This window comes from Carassius auratus, chromosome 4 (genome assembly GCF_003368295.1).
Source record: "Carassius auratus strain Wakin chromosome 4, ASM336829v1, whole genome shotgun sequence".
NCBI classification, from domain to species: Eukaryota; Metazoa; Chordata; class Actinopteri; order Cypriniformes; family Cyprinidae; genus Carassius; species Carassius auratus.
In genome coordinates, this window is record NC_039246.1 from 25715022 (window position 1) to 25738041 (window position 23020).

Here is a 23020-nt window from a genome sequence, read left to right on the forward strand (position 1 = left end):
AAATACTATTAAAATATCTTTACATATTTTTTAAAGCAGAAAAAACAAAACCATTCAAATAAAATGATATCCCAGATAAAAATCCCAGAGTTCGTTTTTTTGTGAAGATATACAACCTATTGCTGGATCACTCTGATTTTAGTGAAAGAAGCTCTTCGGTTTTTATTAACCCCTGGTTGTACAGATGTATTTTATTCCTTATTTTCTCTTTTGCTGGATTTGTGATGACATTCTGCGAGGGCTGGGCATCATCATCTGAAAAAGAAAAATACTGGATATTACTTCCGAACCTGCTTGAACATAATTTAGTTTGTACTAACAAAGACGTTTGACACTTCCTAGACAGATTTCTCTGTGAATGCTCCCTGGACTCTACTTGCCTAAAGTTATGTATAAAATAGACTGACTGAAGCCATTGGCACAGCAGTCCTCACACCCCTGCGCTTCGGTTCCAGTGCTACAGCTGCACTCCACAGGCCAGCTCCCGTATAAGTCCAGGCAAGCTGCAGAGTCTGACTGCAGACTTTGTGATGCTGACACCACTCTATCATTTTCCTGAAGACATTCCCTGAGGGAATGCGACAAGTCATGACCTCCAACACTCAAGAAGGTGACCTCCGACTGGCTGCACTCGCAGGGCTCTGCAGGATTGGGAACTCTGTGAGGCTGCGGTTTCTCCGGTGGGCTGTACATTTCATCAGCTTCAATGGGGAAGTTTAGATGTGGACTGCGACCATTGTATGGCTGTTGAAGAGGGATTGTATCATCTAGAGTGTGCGGCTGGTCCTCAGGCAGTGCAGGCATGGGAAGAAGTTGGCTAAGTCTCTGAAGCACCTGAAGAGGAATAAAATAAAGTTTATATTATGTTCATATATGTACATGTTTGCATAAATGAGAATATTTACAAACCGTTTCCATGCTCGGCCTGACTCGCATTTTGCTGCCGGTGCACTCTAATCCGATTCGGAGCAGACAAAGAGCCACAGCAGCAGGCCAGTGCTCAACTTTGGGATCTAAGAACCGCAGACAGGCATCCACAGAGCCTTTTTCCTCAAACTCTGAATGCAGTACATCTCTCTAAAGAAATGCAATGGCATTAAATAGTGAAAGGCAAAGTTGTGTTATAAATTACATTCAAGGGATAGTTCACTCAAAAATGAAAATTCTGTCATTTATTACTCATCATCATGTCGTTCCAAACCCACAAGACCTTTGTTCATCTTCGGAACACAAATTAAGATATTTTGGATGAAATCCGACAGCTTTCTGACCCTGCACAGACAGCAATGCAACTACCACATTCAAGACGCAGAAAGGTAGCAAAGACATTGTTAAAATAATCCATTTAACCTCAGAGGTTGTTATGAAGCTACAAGAACACTTTTTGTGCACAAAGAAAACAAACAAAAAAATATTTTTCCAACAATTTCTTCTCTTCCGTGCCAGTAAAGTGGCAGTGAACACGTTCATGACAGTACCACGACTATTTTAAAGATGTCTTTACTACCTTTCTGGTTCTTGAACGTGGTAGTTGCATTGCTGTCTATGCAGGGTCAGAAATCTCTCTGGTTTTATCAGAAATATCTTAATTTTTGTTCTGAAGATGAACATAGGTCTTATGGGTTGAAACAACATCAGGGTGAGTAATTAATAACATAATTGTCTTGGGTGAACTATCACTTTAATTTAAAGTATTAACAGTATCAAAAGACTTAAACAAAAAACAAAAAATGTAAAAAAAAAAAAAAAGTAATTAAATAATAAAGTATACACATAAAATGTAATGACAATAGTAATGGTAATATTGATCATTAACTAATATTACAATTAAAAAAATTAATTTAAAATTAAAAAAGGTAGTAGTAATAATTTTCATTTTAATAGATTTTAAAATGTCACTTATTTCTATGATCATTACTTCAGTCTTCAGTGTCACATGATCTGTCAATCATGCTTATATGCTGATTTGGTGCCCAAGTTTCTTCTGTGTGTGTTAGTGTGTGTGTGTGTGTGTGTGTGTGTGTGTGTGTGTGTGTGTATATATATATATATATATATATATATATATTAGGGTCAGATATTTGTAAAATTCATTTTATTTATATGAACACTTTAATGATATGATATGTTTGTATTGTTTTGGCAAGTATTTTTTTATTTATTCCTCAAGTAGGTTCTTACCAAAAACAGGCTTTTTCCTGACTCTTGTTTCACCTTTTGTCCAGTACATGTCTCTAATATAACCTACAAACATAAAAGGTTTATTTTAAAGAAATTGGACAAGTCATGACAGGCCAGTAATAAATGAGAAAGAAATGTTAATGGCCAGTATTCTGCAGCTGCATCACTAGCCTTAAAATGTAGACATAAATCTTAATTTGTTCAAATATTATCTGGCTCCGGATATAATTTTTTTAACAGGATGCTGCGCTCACCATGCCAATGCTGTACACGTCAAGTTTGACTGACAGCTTGCCATCACGGATGTACTCCTCTGGGAGATAGCCAAGGTTACTATGAGAGGCTGTATCCATGACAATAGTGCAGCTCAGGTCGACAGAATGGGGTCTGAGACGAGCTAACCCGAAATCTGATAATTTGGGCTGCAAGTGCTCATCCAAGAGTATGTTTGAACTGTGAACACAACACAAAACAAGCTCATTTCAAAGCATCATCTTCACTGGACATCTAGACGCTGCAGCTATGACTTCACATTCACACCTCGTGATGTTTCCACAAATAACCATGCAAGGTTGTGCTGTGTGTAGATGGTTGACTGCCTTTGCGGTGCCTTCGATGATGTTCAGCCTTTCCTGCCATGATAGAGGCCTCTGAACTTCCTGTCACAAGAGTAGTAAACACTATGAGATCTTCAACTTTAGACTGCTATGATGAAACATGTTACAGTTTACTAGCAGATGATTTACCTCATGAAGCCTATGGAACAGCGATCCGTTATGAAGGTACGGATACACTAAACAGAAGCGATCTGCTTCTGAAAAGCTGCCCCATAACTCCAAGATATTAGGATGCTGGTAGCTAAGCAAACAAAAATGAGATTCATGAAAAAAAAAGATAAACACCATTTGAAAAGTCATTGGAATATAATCAAGCAACCATTTACTGAACCTACAGTTGTAGAACTTCAATTTCTTTGGTGAATTTTTCCCACAGTGCCTTCCAATTAGCTTTGTTTCCCTGTTAAAATAATACAAAATGTGATCAGCATAATATATGTATGTGAAATCGGATATTTATTAGTTAAGACCTGTAGAAAACCTTTCAAAGCAAAACATGTTTCCCCATTTTCTGTAGTAAATTAATTTCCAGCAATTAATTAAATAATTTGTACATCAGTAGTAGTAGTATGTTCTGGTATTTTATTATGTTATTTTATTATTAATATAGAACAATTGCCAGAAAAGAACATACAATAGAATGAAAGATGAACATAATAATAGAGGGGCAGATTAATTTAATAATAATACACAACACACAATAATAATGGTAAATTCGAATGGCCTATTAATGTAAAAAAAAAAAAAAGGTATGTGACATTTAACACTAGTTCGGTACTTGCTCTGTGCACTATTTGTAAAAAAAAAAAAATAATAATAATAATAATGATTTGCGTAACGTTGTGAGATATTAATAGACCATGACCTGTTTAAAAACTTTCGCAGCAAAAGACCTGTTTCCCCATTTTCCGCAGTAGACCTCAGCGAATGCACTTGCTCTGATTTTTAAGTCCTGGTGAAAATGTCTCGTTCCCGCTAAGACGTCAGAATATGTGATAAAATACTTCGGGTTTTCATCTGAGAAGGACAAATAAGATTTAATCTCATATCCTTATGAAACCACTCAAAGTAGAAATGAAAATTTCCAGATAATATCTATAAAGACAGCTACAGTAAGTACTGAATACAGTCACACGTACAATTATGCTTAATGACGCAAACACAGTGAAGGTCAATTTTAAATGCACTTGTACAAATTACCTTTTACAGACACAGACTCTGGGTTAAGAGGTGAGATTTGACAGGAACCCTCAGTGTTTGGCATAGGCTGATTAAAAAAATGAAAAATGCAACATACAGGGTGAATGTGAAAACATAATATCCAAACATAATGTGACTAAATAAGTAAAACCACAACTGCTGACTTGGCGACTGCACTTTTTTTTTATTCTAACACACCTAAACCAGAACCAAGTCAAGCATCTGACCAGTATCTACTTTAAAAATCTGTAGGTTGATAAGATTCAAAATCAGACATTACCGTGGAAAAGAGATTGGGCGAGGATGACTTCAGCATGTAGGAGTCTAGAAAAGAATTAAATATGTTTGGTTAAGGTTCGTTATACAGTGATTTTGTAGCATTATCACTAGCAGTTTCATTAAAGGCTGTGTGCCAATTAATTGTGGTTTTGCGGGTGATAGGATTGTTAGAACTGTACTGTGATTTACATGCACAGCTTAGTTATTTAGATCATGTTTTGTTTTCCTAGTACACGTCATATTTAGGTTTGTCAGGTTCCTCTTTAAATTACAATTTACTTTATAATATTGCTATATGGTATAGATACTGTAGCTTCTATTACTTAAAAGTCATAGCCTAGTGGTTAAAGAGTTTGACTCCTAATTCTAGTGTTGTGGGTTCGAGTCTCGAGCGGGCAATAACACCACTGCTCCCTGGGCGCCGCAGCATAAATGGCTGCCCACTGCTCCGGGTGTGTGTTCACTGCTGTGTGTGTTCACTGCTGTGTGTGTTCACTGCTGTGTGTGTGTGCTCTTTGGATGGGTCAAATGCAGAGCACGAATTCTGAGTATGGGTCACCATACTTGGCTGAATGTCACATCACTTTCTTTCTTTTTTTACTTAAAAGAGGAAGCTAAAAGGAAGCAGTAAAATGTAAACAGCCCTTACAATAGTTTCCACCTGTAAAAAAACAACTTGGTAAGTGACAACTTGGATATTTTAGTTGACATTCAGTCAGCAAGGTAATAAATTATTTTAAGTTTTTTTTATTTCTATTTTTTTATAGTGTAGTTACTTAGTAACCACTACTAATAAAACAATAATTTTGTAATTTTTAATTTTTATTTATTTATTTGCAAATTACTGTCTACAATAACTAGTGTAGCTATTTTGGCATAGATAACAGTTAGCATGGTACTAGACATTTTCGCAGAATTAGAGTCTTACGATGAAGTTGTTACCTTGTGATTGGAAAAGACTCCTGGCTCGAGCGTGCCCCATCTCATCCAGAACCTTCAGCAGATCCCCTACAGTTTTATTCTGCTGGGCCCACAACCACATGAGCTCTTGGCTTGGACTTTTCCCAGCAGCCACATACATTTCAATGCCTCTCACTTCCAGCTGACTGGGAAGGATGTGAGTAGCTGTGAGCAATCAAACGGTGATGAGACAGTTGAAAAACAAAAAGAAATTCTCCTTTGAAAACATCTGGCTTAAACTGCCTGGATTTCTAGTTGGTCCAAGCTGATCAATTTGAAAGCCAACCTTTGCTGCACTCAGCCAACTAGCACTGGCAGGAACAACTGATTACCAGTTATATTACCAGAATTAATATTGTCCATGGGCTATTTAATATCGACACATTTACACATTTAATAAATACAGAGTTATTGATAAGTAAGCCATAGTTGAACCTCATAGTTACAGGTAACGGTCGTACGAAGTTATAACGGTAAAGTGCGTTTTGTTTTTTTACCTAAAGCTCTCCACCCCAGACCGTCGACCCCGCTGTCCATCAGTCTACAGAAAGACCCCATCAGCACCGGCGGGACGTCGAAGAGGAACGTCGACGTGTCTATTTTATTTGACATGATACGCTAGTCTTGACGATACAGGTGTGTGAAGTTTGACTAGACTGAGATGTTCCCGTCCTGTCGGACTAATAACTCTTTAGTGCTCTCTTGTGTTGACGCTTCTTGCTACAACACGGAAACCCCCAAACCCCACCTACTTCCTCTAATAATTTTACTATTACGCTCAACTCAATATTTCCTCGTGTGAGAAAGGCGACAACCCATAAAAACAAAACAAAACACACTCAACAATCCATCAATTAACTCTGGCAAATAATTAATACATAATATATTTATATAATGATAATAATGGTTATTGCACTATTTTATTATACATTTGTATAAGCTATGATGAATTTATATAACAGTTGACAGTAAAATAAAGGCAATCATAAAATAATTAGCTTATATATACAGGTAAAAATAAAATATGTAAAAAAAAAAAAGCAATTTATACGAGAAGACACTTTTGATACAATTGATACAGTCGATGATTGATACTCACATAAACTATTAAAAAATGTTGTGAAGGTCTTAAAACTTCTTATCATAATCAGAGATAAAGTTCATATCCAGCTCTACAATAGAGAGGGAGGAGAATTTCAATTTAAAGAATTGGTGAAAATTAAGTGGTGGTCTAGCTTAAATGAAACAGAAATAGTTGAAACTGTTAATGCATCATAGGCCTCCTTTTTAAAGACATGTTATTAATGTTTTAGTTTGACAAACTCTGCCTAGGGCTATGATTGACCGGTTTTCTAAACAAAATAATTAGTACTGGGCAACAATTAATTTTTTTTTTTTTTTTTTTGCGATTAATCGAATGATTGTCTGAGATTAATCGCATTGTTATGCACAAAATGCATTCAAAAGTAGTTTATTGTGCACTTTTTTCATCTAAAAGTATTGCTATGTGAGCAAAAGTGCAATAACAATTGGTTTGCAAACACTTTAAAGAAATAAGGTGCTTTCTTTACAGCAGCATTGCTTTTACAGAGTAGCAGTTAAAATATTTCTTGTAAAAACAGTAATGTAATTAAATTAAATATATAACGAGTTAGTTACTACACTGCCAGGACATAAATGTTTATACAGAAAATATTTTATAGTTTGTTATAGAAAAACAAGTTATGCTCAGAGTCCAGAGCCTCGATCATAACATTATAACAGACACCTTCCTATTAGAGACCTGCACGATCACAGGACAGCACTTGATAATTAGGGTGTGCTCACAGTTGGGAATCTTAACCCCCAAAGCCTGGTTAATATAACGCATCAACTTGCCCAGCCCTAAAAATGAATACATTTTAATTTTAATTTTTCATACAGTGCATTCAGACAATCTGCAACTTTGAATCAATAAAGGCCATTCACTTAAGCTAGATATTAAAACACATGCATATTTAATGATTAAATGTCTCTGAAATGACGAAAGCTGGTGATTTTCAGCAGTATGATTCACAAAATTATAGCTTGATCAAATTATTAATATGACTACATGACGTCAGTTGTGCTCATGCGCTTGAGGATCAGAGGTTTGCCACACAGTCACAGTTTTCCAGGAAGTCATGTGACTGTATCTCAGAGCGAGGCAGTCTGCTTGTAGATAAAATATAGAAAAACTTTGAGGATTTTACCTTTTTAAAAGCCTCTTAGAAAGCAAACTATTACATGTCTACTGTTTCTTATTCTAATCACCAGCTTGGGTTGCTCAGTTGCTAGGCAGACATACATGGCAAGTAACTGAAACCTGCTATAATGTTAATTTAACTTCGAAGTACAGCCAGACTATTTGAAACAATAAACACAACTGTTTCAATAGGTTTTCAAAATTTTATTTTTACCACTTACTAATTACATTTTCTCTGAAACATTGTCAAATTGAATCATTCATTAAAAACCTGGTTTCCAACTCTTTCAAGAGAGATTTGATTGTGTTATTTGTATTTAATTACAAAATAAAGCCCAAAGATAGGCATAAACATTGTCAATTATTTTACATATACAATCGCCTAACTACTACCGCTCGTACTACACAGGATTTACACATGCGGAGAGGAATGAAGCAGTGAAAAGAACCCAGATAATGATCCAAAACATGTAGCGGCTACTTTGGTTAAATTATGCCATGCTCTCATGGAAAAGGAAAAGCAAAAAATTGATGAATTGCGGAAGTTGCAAAGATATTTGTGTGAATAGTGCATCTTGAGAGACATCGGGTTTGTAAAATTGGAACAGTAGGATATTTTTGGTTTCTGTAGCATAAATGATGGAAAAGTCCAAAACATGAGAAGTTAACCTAAGAAAAGAAAAGAAAAGAAACAGACCTTTAATCATTTTTACAATTGCCGAAAATGCCACATTTTAATGGTAGAAAAGTCTTTTGGCTCTATTTTTTCCAATAATAATAAACAAGGTAACACTTACTGTCCTTTGTCCGGCTTTGACTGTTTTAGTTTACATGTTGGGCTCTGCAGAAAAATAAAACATTATATGTTCAATAAAAATGCAATGTCAAACCACAAGGTATCTTCTAGAAACAGAAACATTACACTCACCCCATGAATAGCTATTTGTGTTGGTCATGTGTCGAACTCTGCAGATATACTTTTCTCCTCTCTCTGGTTTGAAGGAGACGCTCTTGGTGAGGTGAAACTGCCAGCCCTTTTCGAAGGCCAGGTCAGTTTGCTGCGTGTTAGAAAGAACTTCACCATCCTTCAGCAGGTCAATGGTGATATCTGGAGGGTGGAAGCCACTCACGTGGCAGATTAGGGTGTTCTCCTTTCCATACTCTCCAGGATAATGGCTGTACACCTGAACCTTGGGACTGGCTGAAATTAGAATTTAAAATATTAGTTTACAAACATAACGTGGAAATAAATATTATGGTAAATATGATAAACGTAAATCACCAAATAAAAATTTGTCTTCCACATTTTTTGACTCTAGAAAAAGGAAACTGTCAGGGAAATATTTTCTGTTTCATGAATTTCTCCTCACTTGCATGCCGTAAACAGGTAATGCAATCAATTTCGATGACCTAAATTCTAATTAAACCACTTTAAGTGCCATGACGCACTGTTTTAAAACTGTCGATGCTAGGAAACATCACTTAAAAATATTGATTAAATCATTTGACTATTATATAGATAGATACATACATAATATTTGAATTTATGTACTTAGATAACTCCTGTGGGAAATGACTCTTATATCCGAAACAATCAACAGAGTAACACAACACAATAAACAAACAAAGAACATGATATATATTTAGGCCTACATATTCAATGTGAAATACTTACATGTTTTAGCTTGGACAGTGATGTACAGCATACAGAACAGGGCGACAGTGATGACTGCCCTCATGTTTGTTGATTTAGTTGCGAGCACCAAAATCAGTATGCTTCAGCTATCAGGTCCAAATCGGTTAATATCGAAAGTAAACGAGCAGTAACCTTAAACGACACTACAGACACAAGCCCAGCCTTCAAAATAACAGGCAGCCAACAGCAAAACTGCTACAGATTGTTACTAGGTGGATTTGATCTAGGGAGGTTATACAGACTGTGGCATTGGTCTGGTGGGAAACAGTCCTTTGGAAATACCCTAACTTACCTAAACAATAATAAGACTCCTCCCTCGTCTTTGCCATCATAAAAACATAACCCAACCCACCATTATGCAAACTGACATTGCCAAAAGTATACTAAAAGAAAACAATATTTATAAAAGTGGGGACACTTTACTATAAGGACCCACCAGTTAACATCAGTTAATACATAAACATAAACAAAGAGTAATACATTTGTTACAGTATTTATTATTATTCGTCTTATTAAACATACAACTAGTTCATGTCAGCTCAGGTCTATTAAATAACTTATAATAACTTATAATGCATTAGTAAATTTTACCCTAGTTACTTAATGTTAACAAAGGAGAATTGAACATTAATGTAACATTACCATAATAGTAAAGCAACTTGTAAATAGGCTAATATATCTCAGTCTTAGTGAACGGTGGTAAATAGCATTGTGCTATTCTTGAAAAAATATTTTAACTTAACATTTTCACTTTAATAAATGTAAATTACAAAATCGAGTGACAATGGTATATTTGAAGTTTTAAAAATAGTAGGCTATTTGTATAGAATATATTATGGATGTTAACAGATTATACAAGAGCCCCAGATGCCTTTAAAAAGGGTAATGGATTATAAGAAAATGCTAATTCAGTCTTTAAATTTAACTGAATGTGTTACTCGTGGTTGGTTTCTAATTTTTTAAAAAATATCAGTTTCTCTTTAGGGCACAGTATAAACTGAATGCCCAAATATGTAAATCTAAGGCTGGAAAAAAATATGAAGAGCTAAATAAAGCATCAGCCATAGGAACCTTAAAGTTATCCCTGTTCCTCAGGCGTTTGGTTTATATGGAATAAGGCGGTGAGTCAAAGCAATAAAGAAACACATATGAATTGTGGCTTGGCCTGGATGCCAGATTCCCTGCCACTACATTCTTCATCTCAGTCTCTATGGATACTAAGCACAATATTATGACACCATGCTTTGTGTAGGTCTGTCATCCAATGTATTAAACTGCTGGGAAAAATGTGTAACGCTCTACTTTATCCACTTTAGGTGCTGTCTGCTTTGGAAGAGCTTTCGACGTTTCCCTGCGCATTGGTTTGTTTGCATATTTGAATGCAACCAAAGCAGATTTACCAGCCTGGGCACATTTCAAATTACTTGTGAGCTTTGTAAATAATGTTTAATTTTGAATGTTGAAGAAAAATCTCACAAGTGTCTTACTTGTTAAGCTTTATTAAACTTCACATATTCATTATTGATTTGATGAACTATACTTACTCCATTATATTGTATGGTCGCTAGTACCAAAAAAAAAAAAAAAAAACACCTGTGCGAACTTGCCAATTGGTTTTATAGCCTCTTGTCTAATGCAGTGAAATGGCTTTAGTCTGTAAATACATTTGTGGCCACTGTAAAATAAAAGCGAAAGTAGGCTCAATCAAGATCTACGGGAAATCATGTGATAGAGTTTGGAATTTTTTTAATTGTACATATACGGAAGTAAATCTCGAGACCAATGACTATTACCAATTATATCCTCTATATCTAAACCGATAAACCGAATAACTATAAACAAACGTCATCTGGTGATGGAATTTTTTTTTTTTATGGGATTGTCTGGTACTTTTGTAGAACTAAAAATATTAGGGTAGCCTGCAATGGCACGCTTTTCCCACTAGCTGTCAGCATTGTACCAGTATTGAAGGTGAAACTAAAATCGTTTACAGAATTAAATCTCCAGCCAGGCAGTCAAAACTAAGTTTGAGGTTTGGACCAAATACTGAACATAACTCTGATTTATGTCATAGTATCACAAACTTTATATGATTTGAACCACCAGAACTTAAAAACAAGCTCATCATATGCTATAAAATCTAATGGCTGACTTGGTCATGCGACACCTAATGATAAATATCAAAAGAAAGAAATATTTTTTTTCATCCAGTGTTCAGGTAATGTTCCTATGATGTTAAATTGTAATTGAAGATCAATTAGCAGCCTTCAGTTAATGTCAAACAGAGGAAGTCAAGGCTCTCTGCTTAGATAGACGTTCACCCAAACGTAACACCACCTTGTTTTGACTCGTTTTCCACCTGTCTCATTTTTCATGTCTTTAATCTAGAGCGTGCCACAAATCTTGAGAGTTTGCGGTGTAGCCGACTGGGACGGCTGCGCAAGCATGTGGTAGCGTTCACAACCTCATAAAGGCTGCAGACAGAGACCATAACAAAACCATCAGGCTTTATAGGAGGGATTTTACACTTTGCACTCACAACAGAGTGTAAAAATTGTTATTTTCAATGCAAAAAAAAAAAAAAGTTGTCTAGGTTTTTTAGTGATGTAATAGAATAACTATTTTGGGATCCCCAATGAAAGAACCATTTTTTTGTAGTGTGAAGAATATTTTTATATTGTAAAGCACTTTTTGTGCAATGAAAAGGTTGCATGGATGTTACATTTTCTTTGTGGAACTATCAATGCCAATAAAGAAATGTAAGAATGCAGGTTTAGAATCCTAAATTTTTCATTCTCAGATTCTGGACACCACCAGCGGACATTGTCATCTAGTTTGTGGTACAATATTGCTGCAAGAGCCACAAAAAAGTAAAAAAAAAAAAAAGATGTAACAGAATAACCAAACTTTCACTGAACAGTTCTTAAAAGAATCATTTTTCTTAGTGTGAAGAATATTTGAATAATCTGAAGAAATGTATTCCACTATAAAAACCTTTTTGTGCAATGGTTGTGCAAAGTTTCCATATATGTTCTTCATGGATCCATTAATGCATAAGAATAAAGAAGAGCGTAGGTGTCACAAATGTGCTTAATGTGTTTTAAATATATCTTCATTTCACAATTCCTTGCTTTAAAGGTTCCAAATTCTGAAACCTATGTTGTTTAAATAAGATTTTCATCCTCAGTCTGTGTAAATCTTCTCCTAGTTTATGGGACAATGTTGCAGCTAGAGCCTTGGAAAGTAGTTTTATTACATGCGGTGTTGTTGCCATAAGTGATGGAATGCCATCAAACATTTGTCGTGGAATTCTTGGAGTTACTCTAGAATTCCCAGACTTCCCGGTCGGTTCTATTAGCATTGGGAATGAAAGCCAGATTCTGGAGTGCAGGGTGGTTTAGAGAGATGGAGGGAGGGAGGTTCCAGCCATGCGGTTTGGTCTCCCCGCCAAGACTGTGCTTCATTAAAATGAGGTCATTTACAGAGCCAGGAAGGAAAGGGAAAGAGAGGGAGCGAAGGAATGAGACAGGCGAGTGAAAAGCGAGATAGACCCATTGAGGGAGGAGGCGGTAATGGAGGCGAGTTGGGTGGCGGGTGGAGGGGGGTGGCAAAATGAAACCAAGATGAGTCACAGAGACCAAGAACAAGAAAGAAAGAGGGAGAGGAGGGAAGGGAAATCTTTCCTCGATGACTGTGCGAGTGTGGCCGGATTGTGCGGAGCGGCACACGAGCTCACGGCGCTAGTGACCGCGGGATGAGTCAGGACCGCCGGCGTGAGTCAGTGACAGCATGACACCCGGGTCAGACACACCCTCAAACAGAAGTGCACAAACACCCATCAGTCACACAGCGTAAACAAACACATATTCATACAGCCTGGTGCACCAAGTAGCACTCACTGCTTGAAAACCATCCATAAATGCACATGAAAGATGGAAAATCATTCTCATATTTATATAGTAGAGTTAAAAAGCCAGTTTAATGGGCTTACACATAAATGACACACTGAGGTTGGACTGAAAAGGTTTGTGTTTCAGTCTTTCAAATTATGATAGAACTATTCCAGAATACTTTATTCTGATCAATAGCTACCACAGTCTATATTTTTATATAGCGAGAAGTTAACCATTTATTTATCTCCTATAGTTTCATGTCATTTATATTATTTTACACTCTTTTTCTTAAAATAATTTCATCTTAAATCACTATTTTATATGCATTTATTTACTTATTTGGTATTTAGCTGTATAATTAACTGTGTAATTAGCAGGGTAGCATTCAGTCAGCCGGTCATTATTGCAAAATAAACCCCTTCTGGATATTAGGAGACCCCTGACTTATTGTACATTATTCATTAAATAAGCGTCACCTGTTGAAAAAAAATAAATGTAATACATTTTCTTTTAAATAAATGATAAATAAAAAAATCCTATTTTTTTAAGTACAGTAATTAATAAATAGTAAATTAAATAATACATTCTAAAAATAGTAACAGTAACAATAATAAAATCATGATAAAATACCACAATTATACACTGAATAATATATGATTTTATAAAAAAAAACATTAAAAGTACAAAAACTAAACTATGTCTTAATTTACTATGCATTTTTTTCTTTAGTGTGTGTAAAAATTTTTAAAGCAAAAGTTATAATCTTACACACACACACACACACACACACACACACACACACACACACACACACACACACATATATATATATATATATATATATATATATATATATATATATATATATATATATATATATATATATATATATGTATAATCAAATTAAAAATTAAATTTTTGTATATATTATATAATAATAATATTTTATATATATACACATATATATATAATAATAATAATAATATATTTTACACACACACACACATATATATATATGCGTGTATGTAACCTGTACTTAGATTATGTAATGTTGTGCCATTGTGAATACACAAATACAAACACATTTAGGTTTTGGAGCCTAATGCCCTATTTTACTGTTTCATAATACAGACATGGAAATGTGCTCACACACACTCACAGCCACAAACATACTCAGCTTCGAGAGGTCCCAAACCCAAACATACAGTTGTCTCACTTGGAATGACACCCACACACACAAACCCACAGCCACCCACTCATTCCATTCATCCCATCCATACTTCCACCTCTTCACACTCTGGCTCTGGAACCCAGAAAAACACACGCCCACCTTGAACACAGCTCACGCTGAGCTCCGGCCCAGATTCAGCGACGACCGGCCTCTGACACACACAGACTGGGGGAAACCAGACACGGTCACATCCGCTCCATATTCAGAAGGAAGCAGGCAGGATTACACAGCCTGAAGTTCTGATGGCCAGTGTGACTCATTCCTATAAACAGACACTTCTGAATGGAGGAGGATCGTGTGTTGAAGGGCCATTCAGACATCTCACCACTGTAGAGTACAAATGTGCTGCTGACTCACCTTGATTTTGGCTGTTTTGATCTATGAAGGCTTGAATGAGGCCAAGGTGATCCAAATGTGCTGGGATGGATCAGATATGCCAATTGAACACTCAGAAAGACCCTGAATTGCACTTCATGAACAATCAATGAACCAAGAACATCATCTAAGTACACCTTCTTTCTGCCTGAAGGTTCTTCACTGTAAAACTTGGGTGGACATATACTTAAAGCACTATTTACAATATTTTTTAATAGTTATTATAACAAATTTATAATATCCATAAATCATAATTTTCCCCTTCTTTGTATTATATACATTCTATTTTGTGACTTTTATAATACATTCAGAGGTGGACAGTAGTGAAGTATTTTACTTAATAAAATTTAAGTTTATCAGAGTGATTTTCTTTGGAAAACATGATTTCATTCCAATCATAATTTCATAATTTTTACTGCACTACATTTCATAAATAAAAGTAGTTTGTTTTACCTTTAATTCTTAAGAACATTAAAAATTGTGTACTTCCTTGTACTCAAGTAAATCTTTGAATTACTTTTACTTGAGTCAAAGTAAGAAAGGAATACATTTCTAATGTAATTAAGTATTAAATTATATTTAATATGCAGAAAAAAGTACAATATTTAGCTTTGGAATGTTGTGAAGTAAAGCTTTCTAAAGAAAAACATAGAAAAAAGTACAACTACTAGTAAAACAACTTCACTACTGTCCGTTTGTGAATAAATAAAATATTCCATATATTAAATAGTCATACAAAATGTTTCAATGGTGGTTACAAACCAAATTTGATATGTTCCTGCAGAGAGACAAAAACAATGTTTAAAATGACTAATATTCCATATGGCTGCACTATTAGTGAGGTCATATAAATTGCATGTACAGTATAATAATTACGAATTAGAAACAGGTCGTTTAATATAGTTTAAGATGGAGTATCACATCACACTGCAGGCCATTGTTTAAAATGTCATGTCAGCTACTCGTTTACACTTGTAAACAATTACAAGGCGTATATGGAAAATATGCTAATATTTGAAAAGGCTTATACATAAGATTATAATGTGATATCTGGGTGTAAGGATTATATGGAAAAGCATGAAATGGGATTTAAAAGGATCTGAAGCGGATAGCCGAGTCTGCGCCAGGAATACAACAGCTGCACCAAGACACACAAGAGACGACAGGAAGTGTGTTTTATTTGCTCAGCAGACTGGACGGACATCCTTTAGTGTGGAAGATACAAGAAACGAACAATTATGTTAAATTATGTAAAGAGAGAAAGAATAAGAAAAGAGAGCGTGAGCGGTTCAGACATATGGCGGGCTTGCGTTTAAAATCGCGAGACGGAGTGCAAGACGCATTTTAAAATCACTATCTTCTTGATACGATGCGCATTAAAATCGCAGCCCTTAATGCACGACACCCTAAAAACGAAGATAAACGAGTCGCATCGTTCAAGAGAAATTCGTTTACATGGGAAACTGGTTTTAAAAACAGCGGGAGATGACATTAATCACGTGCACAATAGGCTACAATCGTTTCTATTTAGGCTACTAAGCCTATGCCAGAAATGGCGCCAAACCGAAGGGGAAGCACATTTTCGCCTTTAATTGGTATTTTTAGATTTTTAAAACTACACTTGGTGATTTATTACTTGCTTGGTTTACATTACAAAAAAATCAAACTGCTTAACACTGCTGCGTGTTTCTAAAAACTGAAGGAGTGATGGCAAAGCTGACATCTTTCTCTCTTCTGACCACGGTTATCAATCTTTCAATTTTAGTTTCTTCTTTTGTAAAGTCATAAAACTGCTACTGGGGCAAATGGGAATGCACAAATTAGATTTGTTTTCATTTCCATTGACACTTGCGTTTCTGAGATCCCCAGAAATGTGAGGAGTCCATGAGTATGAGTTTTTTTAATGAGTTGTGAGATCTTTCTGCAGTGCAAGTGAACCAGGGTTTTGTCCGAGGCCTTGTCCCTGAACAGTTGGATGTTTGTTAATGAGAGAGCAGGAAAAAGGAGGGAAACGCTCTCACCCTCTCCTCTCTCTCACACAAAGGCAGACCCTTTTTACACGGAAAAGAGGAAGAGGTGGCAAGACCACCTCTGAACATGGTTGTGGTAGCAGTGAACTCCCTCTCCACCCATTCCTCCCTCCCTCTACTTGGGTCAATCTGGTGGAATTACTGAGCAGCTTGATGATGTGAGCTGGCACTAACAACCAAATCCTCAGTACTGTGGTGGATGGGGCGAACAGCCGAGGTGAGGTGAGGTGGGGTGGTTGCAAAGGGGGGGGGGGGGGGGGGGTTGAGTGAGGCGCCCTGTCAGAGCGCACAGAACGGCGAAGCTTTGAAGTGGGGGCCGCCAGCCCATTCACAGAGTCTGCTGCAGAGCAGAGGTCAGGGGCTCCAGGGTGGGCTACGTCTCCCCCGTGAGTACACCAAAGAACGGGAGTTCAAGAGATGTTTCGGAATTGGGAAGAGGGGGAGAGTGTATGGAAGAGGAACAGGGGGAGGGAGAAGGGGGGAAAAAAGCAGTCGTCTAAATTCCGTAACTTTGTGTACCTAAAAGCTCCATACATGGCCTCACTGTTTCTAAACGTGCAGCTTCACTGTCCTGCCCGGAATGACCTGTGACACTTCAGTGCGGGCTTGTTTACATAGCCTATACATGTGCGTTACGAAAGGAATTAGGGTCCCTAATAAAAAGGTGTAGTTTGGTATGTTTTTTCTTCTTCTTTTTTTCTTTTTTGTTTTTTACAGCAACACCAGGAATAAAGATCAAAAGTGGAAGGCTCCCTACTTGACCTTTAATAGCAAGATATTAAATATGATTTTCAATGATAAAATGAACAGATATCATTCATATTCAAAGAGAGAAATCATTTTGTTCCTTGTAAAATCAAAATGAGGGTACAAATTAGTACATGGCCATGATTGACTAAAATGATAGAACTAATGGATTTGACTAAAATGAGAGAAAAAAATTATAGAATAAGGGAATTAATTCTTAATTTGTGAAAACAAATTCTCAATTTGTAACCATGATAAATATGTTTTTCCCATATGAATCTATGGAAGTTTTTTTTTTTTTTGCATTTTAAAAATACGAGAATGAATTGGTACATCATGGCAATGATTTACTAAAACAACAGAACAAATTAATAATTTGTGGGAATATATGCAGCATAAAAGTAGAAATGCTTGGAAATCTACTGAATTGCTTATTTGCACACCATTGTTTGCTTACCATCAGTGTGAATGGGACTTTGTGAAGTGAAAAGTACCTTAAATGCAATATATGTCTCTGTGGATATAAATAAATGTAAAAATGGCACAAATAACATATGTAGATAAAGCATGCAGTGGTAATATTGACTTCGTACACAACAATGGTCACAGGCACCTTTTTTTATTGTGCTAAATAAAGAGGTGGATACGTATAAAGAGGACATTTTTTTTCTAATACGTTTTCTTTTTTGTCCTTTTTTTTTTAAACAAGCAAGCAATTTTAAGTGAAATCACAAACAGCAATACTAAGTGAAACAGCCATAATTGTTAGAAAACAAGTTATATCAAGTGAAGAAAGCCGAGAGTAACCACCTAGGGATATTTTTCCATCTCCACAGCTGCAGAAACTACAAAACATTGCATAAATGTAAGACAGCGTTTAAAAAACAAGTCAAATTGTCCAGTCTTACCTAACTTGTGACTGAGAGACAGAGAGGTACAGTCATATAAAAAATCCCCCCAAAACACACAAAAATAAAACTATGAATATATATATTTATATATAAATTTTAAACTTTACGCCGTTCTCTCTGGACTCAGGCACCTGAATTTAAGCAGATAGTAAGTTTGAAAAATGAGGTAACAGGAGGCCCTCTTGGAGGTAGAAAAGTGTATTCGATTGTACTAGAACCTGTTGTCATGAAAATACAACTTCCTCTTCATTAAGACACCCAGAGCTGAAAGCACATGAACAGTGGCTCCTGTGGATACACATTCAAACCAACAAAGGAAGTATATGAACACAATGCCAAGTTTCAGGAGGGCTGAAAGCGGTGCGCCTCAGCGGCCATTATGCGCAGGTCTCACAAAAAGCGTTAAAACCGCTGAGGTCGAGCCGAGACACGCCGTCCATCCACTTAAGCAAGCGACTGTTTCATCTGTTGAACTCATAGGAGAGTAAAGAAGCTTTCCGATTCAAAAACTTGACACTTTTACAAGAACTGTAACCATTTAGGTAGTAGCATTACAGTGTTTGAGCAACGTTCAATGTTGGTTTGTGGCAAAAGCCAAGCTGCCGCATATAAAGACGGTCATTACATGCCATTGTAAGTTCAAGGGGCATGCCAACAGTTCCATTAGCTTCCTCTGAGGCTCTACCTCAGGCCCAGTTGAGATTACCATGCTAACTTTTCGTAAGGTTTTCATGGTGACAGGCTGAAAATGTGTATTCTTTCACTACATAAGCACTACATATACATCTGAAAAAAAGAAAAGAAAATCACATTTGTGTAAAGTACACAAAAAAAATGCTAATCAAGTATATCTCAATATCTACTAATTTTCAAAAACATATTCATATATGCAGTATACAAAACCCGAACATATTTTTTCAAACCTGAAAGAACGTTTCAAGTTTCTTTTGTTTTTTTATGTGATGTGTGTATTTGTGTGTGTGTGTGTAGTTGTTTTCTTAGCCGTCTTCTCCCCAAGCTGAATTAAAAATGAAGCAAAATTGTACTTTAAAACTTTGTAAAACAGGATCTTGTGCAGTCCTAAAGTCTTTTTCAGTACATTTGTACTGAAAGAAACTAGGCAAAAAAAAAAAAAAATAATCGTTCCGTTTTCAAGACTGGAGGTAGGTATTTGTCAGCTGATTATTAGTCCATTTTTATCCATGTTTTTCTTGTTTTTTTTTTAAGGTACATATCTAAATAGCACATATTAACTACAACTATAAATTCAGAGCAACAGTGGAGAGGAAGAAAAACAGAGAAGGAAAAGAAAAATTCATTCGCAACAATATCATTTAGTGTCATACAAGCACTTGATCCTTAGAAACCATTGAGTAATCAGTACAAAATATATATTCAAGTTAAAAATGCAAAACAGACATCCCAGCTGCAGAGACAGAGTGTCTAGTTACAAATGTCAGATATATGCTAATGTGAAAAAAAGAAAATGAACTAGAACAAACACAGTACTTTTTTTTTCCCTTAGCTGCATGATTAGTTCTATATATGACTACCAACAGACCTCAGAATTAAATTACCTGCCCGACTCTCTCACAAAAAAAAAAAAAAAACCTTTTGCAGAGTGTTCGCCTTCCCTTACGACAAGGTTTGTTTTCAATGTTGGCACTCGCTGCCATCTCCTGCTTTGTAATGAGAACTCTATAGCAGCGCGTGTCTTTTTGAGCTGGTTTGCTGGTTGAAGAAATCAGAGGTAGCTTTGAAACTGTGAGAAGACATTGCATTGGTGACAGCGCTGGCATACGTTAGGATTCGCCAAATACCATTTGACGCTGTTACTGCGATTCAGGTATTTCAGTGTGTACTGAGGTATAGTGTGGTTTTGTTCCTGTGGTTTGGGTTTTTCTTGAGGTTTAGGTCTTGACTGAGTTGATAGATTTCCCTTTCATTGAATTTGTCAAAAAAATTATGTTCTTAAAGCTATGTCATACAAGAAAATAAAAACACAATTATGTACATGTATGTTAATTAAGCAAAGCTGAAGTCGCGAAGATATGTACAGTAGAATGACCATTCTGCAGTAATGCTGAAAACAGTGTCCCAGCGAGACATTTAATGTTCACGGTTATCAGTTTGGGTAAAAAATCACCACCAAGGACACAAGGGACATGGGTACGACAGTAAAGGGATAATTTAACCGAAAATAAACATTCTGACATTATTAACATGTTCCAAACTAACTTACTTCTTTAAAACACAAAAAACTGATGTTTTGAAGAATGTTCAAGTTGCTCGTTTCCACATTATGAAAGTGAATGGTGACCAAGGGCTCCAAAAAGCACTTTAAAAGGTACACTATTTCAAACCATATGGCAGCTTTGGGTGTGAAATAAATTGAGATTTAAACTGACTTACTTTCTCAACAACCGTGGTCACCATTCACTTCATTTTACAGAAAAGACCAGCTTAGACATTCTTCAGTATGTCTTCTTTTGTGTTCTACAGTAGAAACAAAGGGGTTTTGGCTGGGTAAATAATGACAGAATATTCATTTTTAGGTATCCACTTGCAAAATGTTTCAGTTATAGTAACTAATAGGCTTTGTTTGAAGTTTTAAGGCAAATACTTTTAAAGCTCACTGTCAATTAAGTGGACAGAGAAGGGAAAATGGTCTTTGGTGGGTCAGTACTTGGGGGGGGGGGTCTTGTGTGAATGGGTGTGTCCTTTTAAAGCTCCGCCCAGATATATGAAGCACCACATGCTGAATGACAAAACCAGACAGTTTCACCTTCTTCTTCACCAATGTAGCCTGGAAAATCAGTCAACAAGAGAGAGAGAGAGAGTGTGTGTGTGTGTGTGTTTGTGTGTGTGTGTGTGTGTGTGTGTGGTGCAAAGAACCACTGCAGCACATATTGTGTGTTTAACCCCTGCACCTTTGTGCTTACAGCAGTTTTGTGGGAAGTGGAAACAGCAAGGCGGCTCCAATTGTCATCTGCAAGATGTTTGTTTGCATTTGCGTCTTTTTTTCGGGTTACGCTCTGAGGTGTTGTGTGTGTTGATCACAAAACGAAACCAAACCCAAATAAACCAATGAGGAAAAATGAACAAACGAAAATGATCAAACGAAAGTGGGAAGGCAATAATGAGTGGTCAAGGCAGTCTTTTCCCTTAGAGAGAGCTGACAGCTGGATGAGGTAGAGGTAAAATCCTGTGGTTGCTTAGTCCTCTTCTTGCTCCGCCTCCTCCTCTTCTTCTTCCTACAAAACACAACAGTGATCGCCCATCAGTCACCACAAAAATACGGCTGCAAAGCAAACCACGGATGTGCATAAAAACATTAGACTGACAGCAGTAAGACGGACTGAAATAGTGCAGTTATTAACATTTATATATATATATATTTATATTTTATTTTTTTTACTATTGTTTTGGTTACAAATGTTCTTTTTCATGAGCTCAGACAGCGAACGTCCCACAGCTGCTGCCGAGATGACCACCACTGAAACAGGAGGAAGGCGGTGAATGGGGGCTGGGGAGACGCTTGGCTTTGGGCACTCTTCAGAATGAAATGGATTTCATTTTCCACATGGCTTCATTTTATTTGGGGAGGCTAACTGACACAATTTATAACCCTCTTCCTTTCCCAAGTCGCTGTGTTGCTCCCATTCAGGGGAAAGGCCGTGGCAAAAGCCTGTCTGCATTATATGAGCCAAACTCCATTCATTAGTGCGGCAGACACTTCAGCTGTGAAGGACCAGCTAAGCGCTACCATGTGTGACATGGGCAAGTGAAAGAATGGAGATGGAGGGGGGCATAGTTTTTTTTGCATAGGTTTGTTCTAAACATTAAAAAAAAAAAAAATCAAAATGATTAAATGACATCCTCATGCATCATCACTTGTTCTTTCATTCCGAGAGCAATTTAAAGGCACAGTTACAGCACTCGACAAACACTAAAACTTTGATGGAATTCTGTTCCTGGAGAAAAAAAAAATGTTTTGCCCCCTATAATTAAAACCAAAGTCTGCCATACTGAAATAAAATCTCTTTGATTTACATGCTATCAGAATTTCATCTAACTTGTTGATCATATAAGTATAGATGCAGAGATTTTTTTTCCCTCAAGTATGGGCTCCATATTCTCCTGCATCATGCTATATAAGCTATGAAAGCTTGACATATCAAATATGATACTCAACAAAACAATCACATATGCAAACTTTCGCCTTTTGATTTTTTGCATCAGATGCATGTCTTAGGAGGCTTTCACAAAAGATAAGTTCAGCATAGCTAGATGGAACAGTGGTCTTCAGACACGCTTTCAAAAGTAACTAAAAGTTTAAACTTAGTGTTTGGTGAGATGCTTAAAAAACAGTGACACAGTGGCTAAAAACATTTGTCCTCCAAGAGAATTTAATTGCATATAATTAATCGAGATGGTGTTCCTAGCTCTGCCTTCCAGTTCAGAGATAGCATCTCAGACTACGTATAGATACCTGTGTGTGTGTATGTGTGTGAGTGTGTATGTGCTAAGCCTTCTAGTGCGGCGTAAAGCCATCAGGGTCTGTGCATTCTCACATAGCAACAAATCAGGCCTCAGTTATGCATTCACACCGTAAACTGGTCCGCACCAGCGAACAAGAGGAGGTGAGCAGAGTCCTAGTAAATGTGTGGAAGATT

General features: G+C 36.4%; 3 protein-coding genes across 3 annotated transcripts in view; all 3 read right to left on the bottom strand.

Annotated features, from left to right (window-relative positions):
- Positions 1-6: 6 nt before the first annotated feature.
- Positions 7-5940, bottom strand: LOC113063960 (interleukin-1 receptor-associated kinase 3-like). The gene is made up of 13 exons (XM_026234434.1): positions 5735-5940; positions 5220-5402; positions 4279-4322; positions 3999-4065; positions 3664-3815; positions 3134-3198; positions 2928-3039; positions 2722-2840; positions 2436-2634; positions 2182-2244; positions 910-1077; positions 381-834; positions 7-255 (listed from the first exon to the last, which is right to left on the bottom strand). The coding sequence occupies exons 1-13, from the start codon at positions 5847-5849 to the stop codon at positions 128-130; spliced, it is 1869 nt and encodes a 622-aa protein (XP_026090219.1). The 5' UTR covers positions 5850-5940; the 3' UTR covers positions 7-127.
- Positions 5941-7644: 1704 nt separating this feature from the next.
- LOC113063969 (beta-2-microglobulin) lies at positions 7645-9294 on the bottom strand. Its single transcript, XM_026234443.1, has 4 exons — positions 9137-9294; positions 8390-8662; positions 8259-8302; positions 7645-8130 (listed from the first exon to the last, which is right to left on the bottom strand). Exons 1-3 carry the CDS (start codon positions 9198-9200, stop codon positions 8289-8291), a joined length of 351 nt encoding a protein of 116 aa, XP_026090228.1. The 5' UTR covers positions 9201-9294; the 3' UTR covers positions 7645-8130; positions 8259-8288.
- Positions 9295-19547: 10253 nt separating this feature from the next.
- LOC113063979 (high mobility group protein HMGI-C-like) overlaps positions 19548-23020 on the bottom strand; it is a 28033-nt gene continuing 24560 nt past the window's right edge. The window contains exon 5 of the mRNA XM_026234453.1: positions 19548-21598. Within this exon, the coding sequence (XP_026090238.1) occupies positions 21560-21598 (39 nt within the window). The 3' untranslated portion in view covers positions 19548-21559. The remainder of the gene's footprint in view (positions 21599-23020) is intronic.

Coding starts and splice junctions, on each gene's coding strand:
- LOC113063960 (XM_026234434.1), bottom strand. CDS start 5,849: ATGTCAAATAAAATAGACACGTCGACGTTCCTCTTCGACGTCCCGCCG. Junction 1,078..2,181: donor CAGGAAAAAGCCTGTTTTTG/GTAAGAACCTAC, acceptor GCATTTCTTTAG/AGAGATGTACTGCATTCAGA. Junction 256..380: donor TATTTTATACATAACTTTAG/GCAAGTAGAGTC, acceptor TTTCTTTTTCAG/ATGATGATGCCCAGCCCTCG.
- LOC113063969 (XM_026234443.1), bottom strand. CDS start 9,200: ATGAGGGCAGTCATCACTGTCGCCCTGTTCTGTATGCTGTACATCACT. Junction 8,663..9,136: donor CACTGTCCAAGCTAAAACAT/GTAAGTATTTCA, acceptor TTCTAATTTCAG/CCAGTCCCAAGGTTCAGGTG.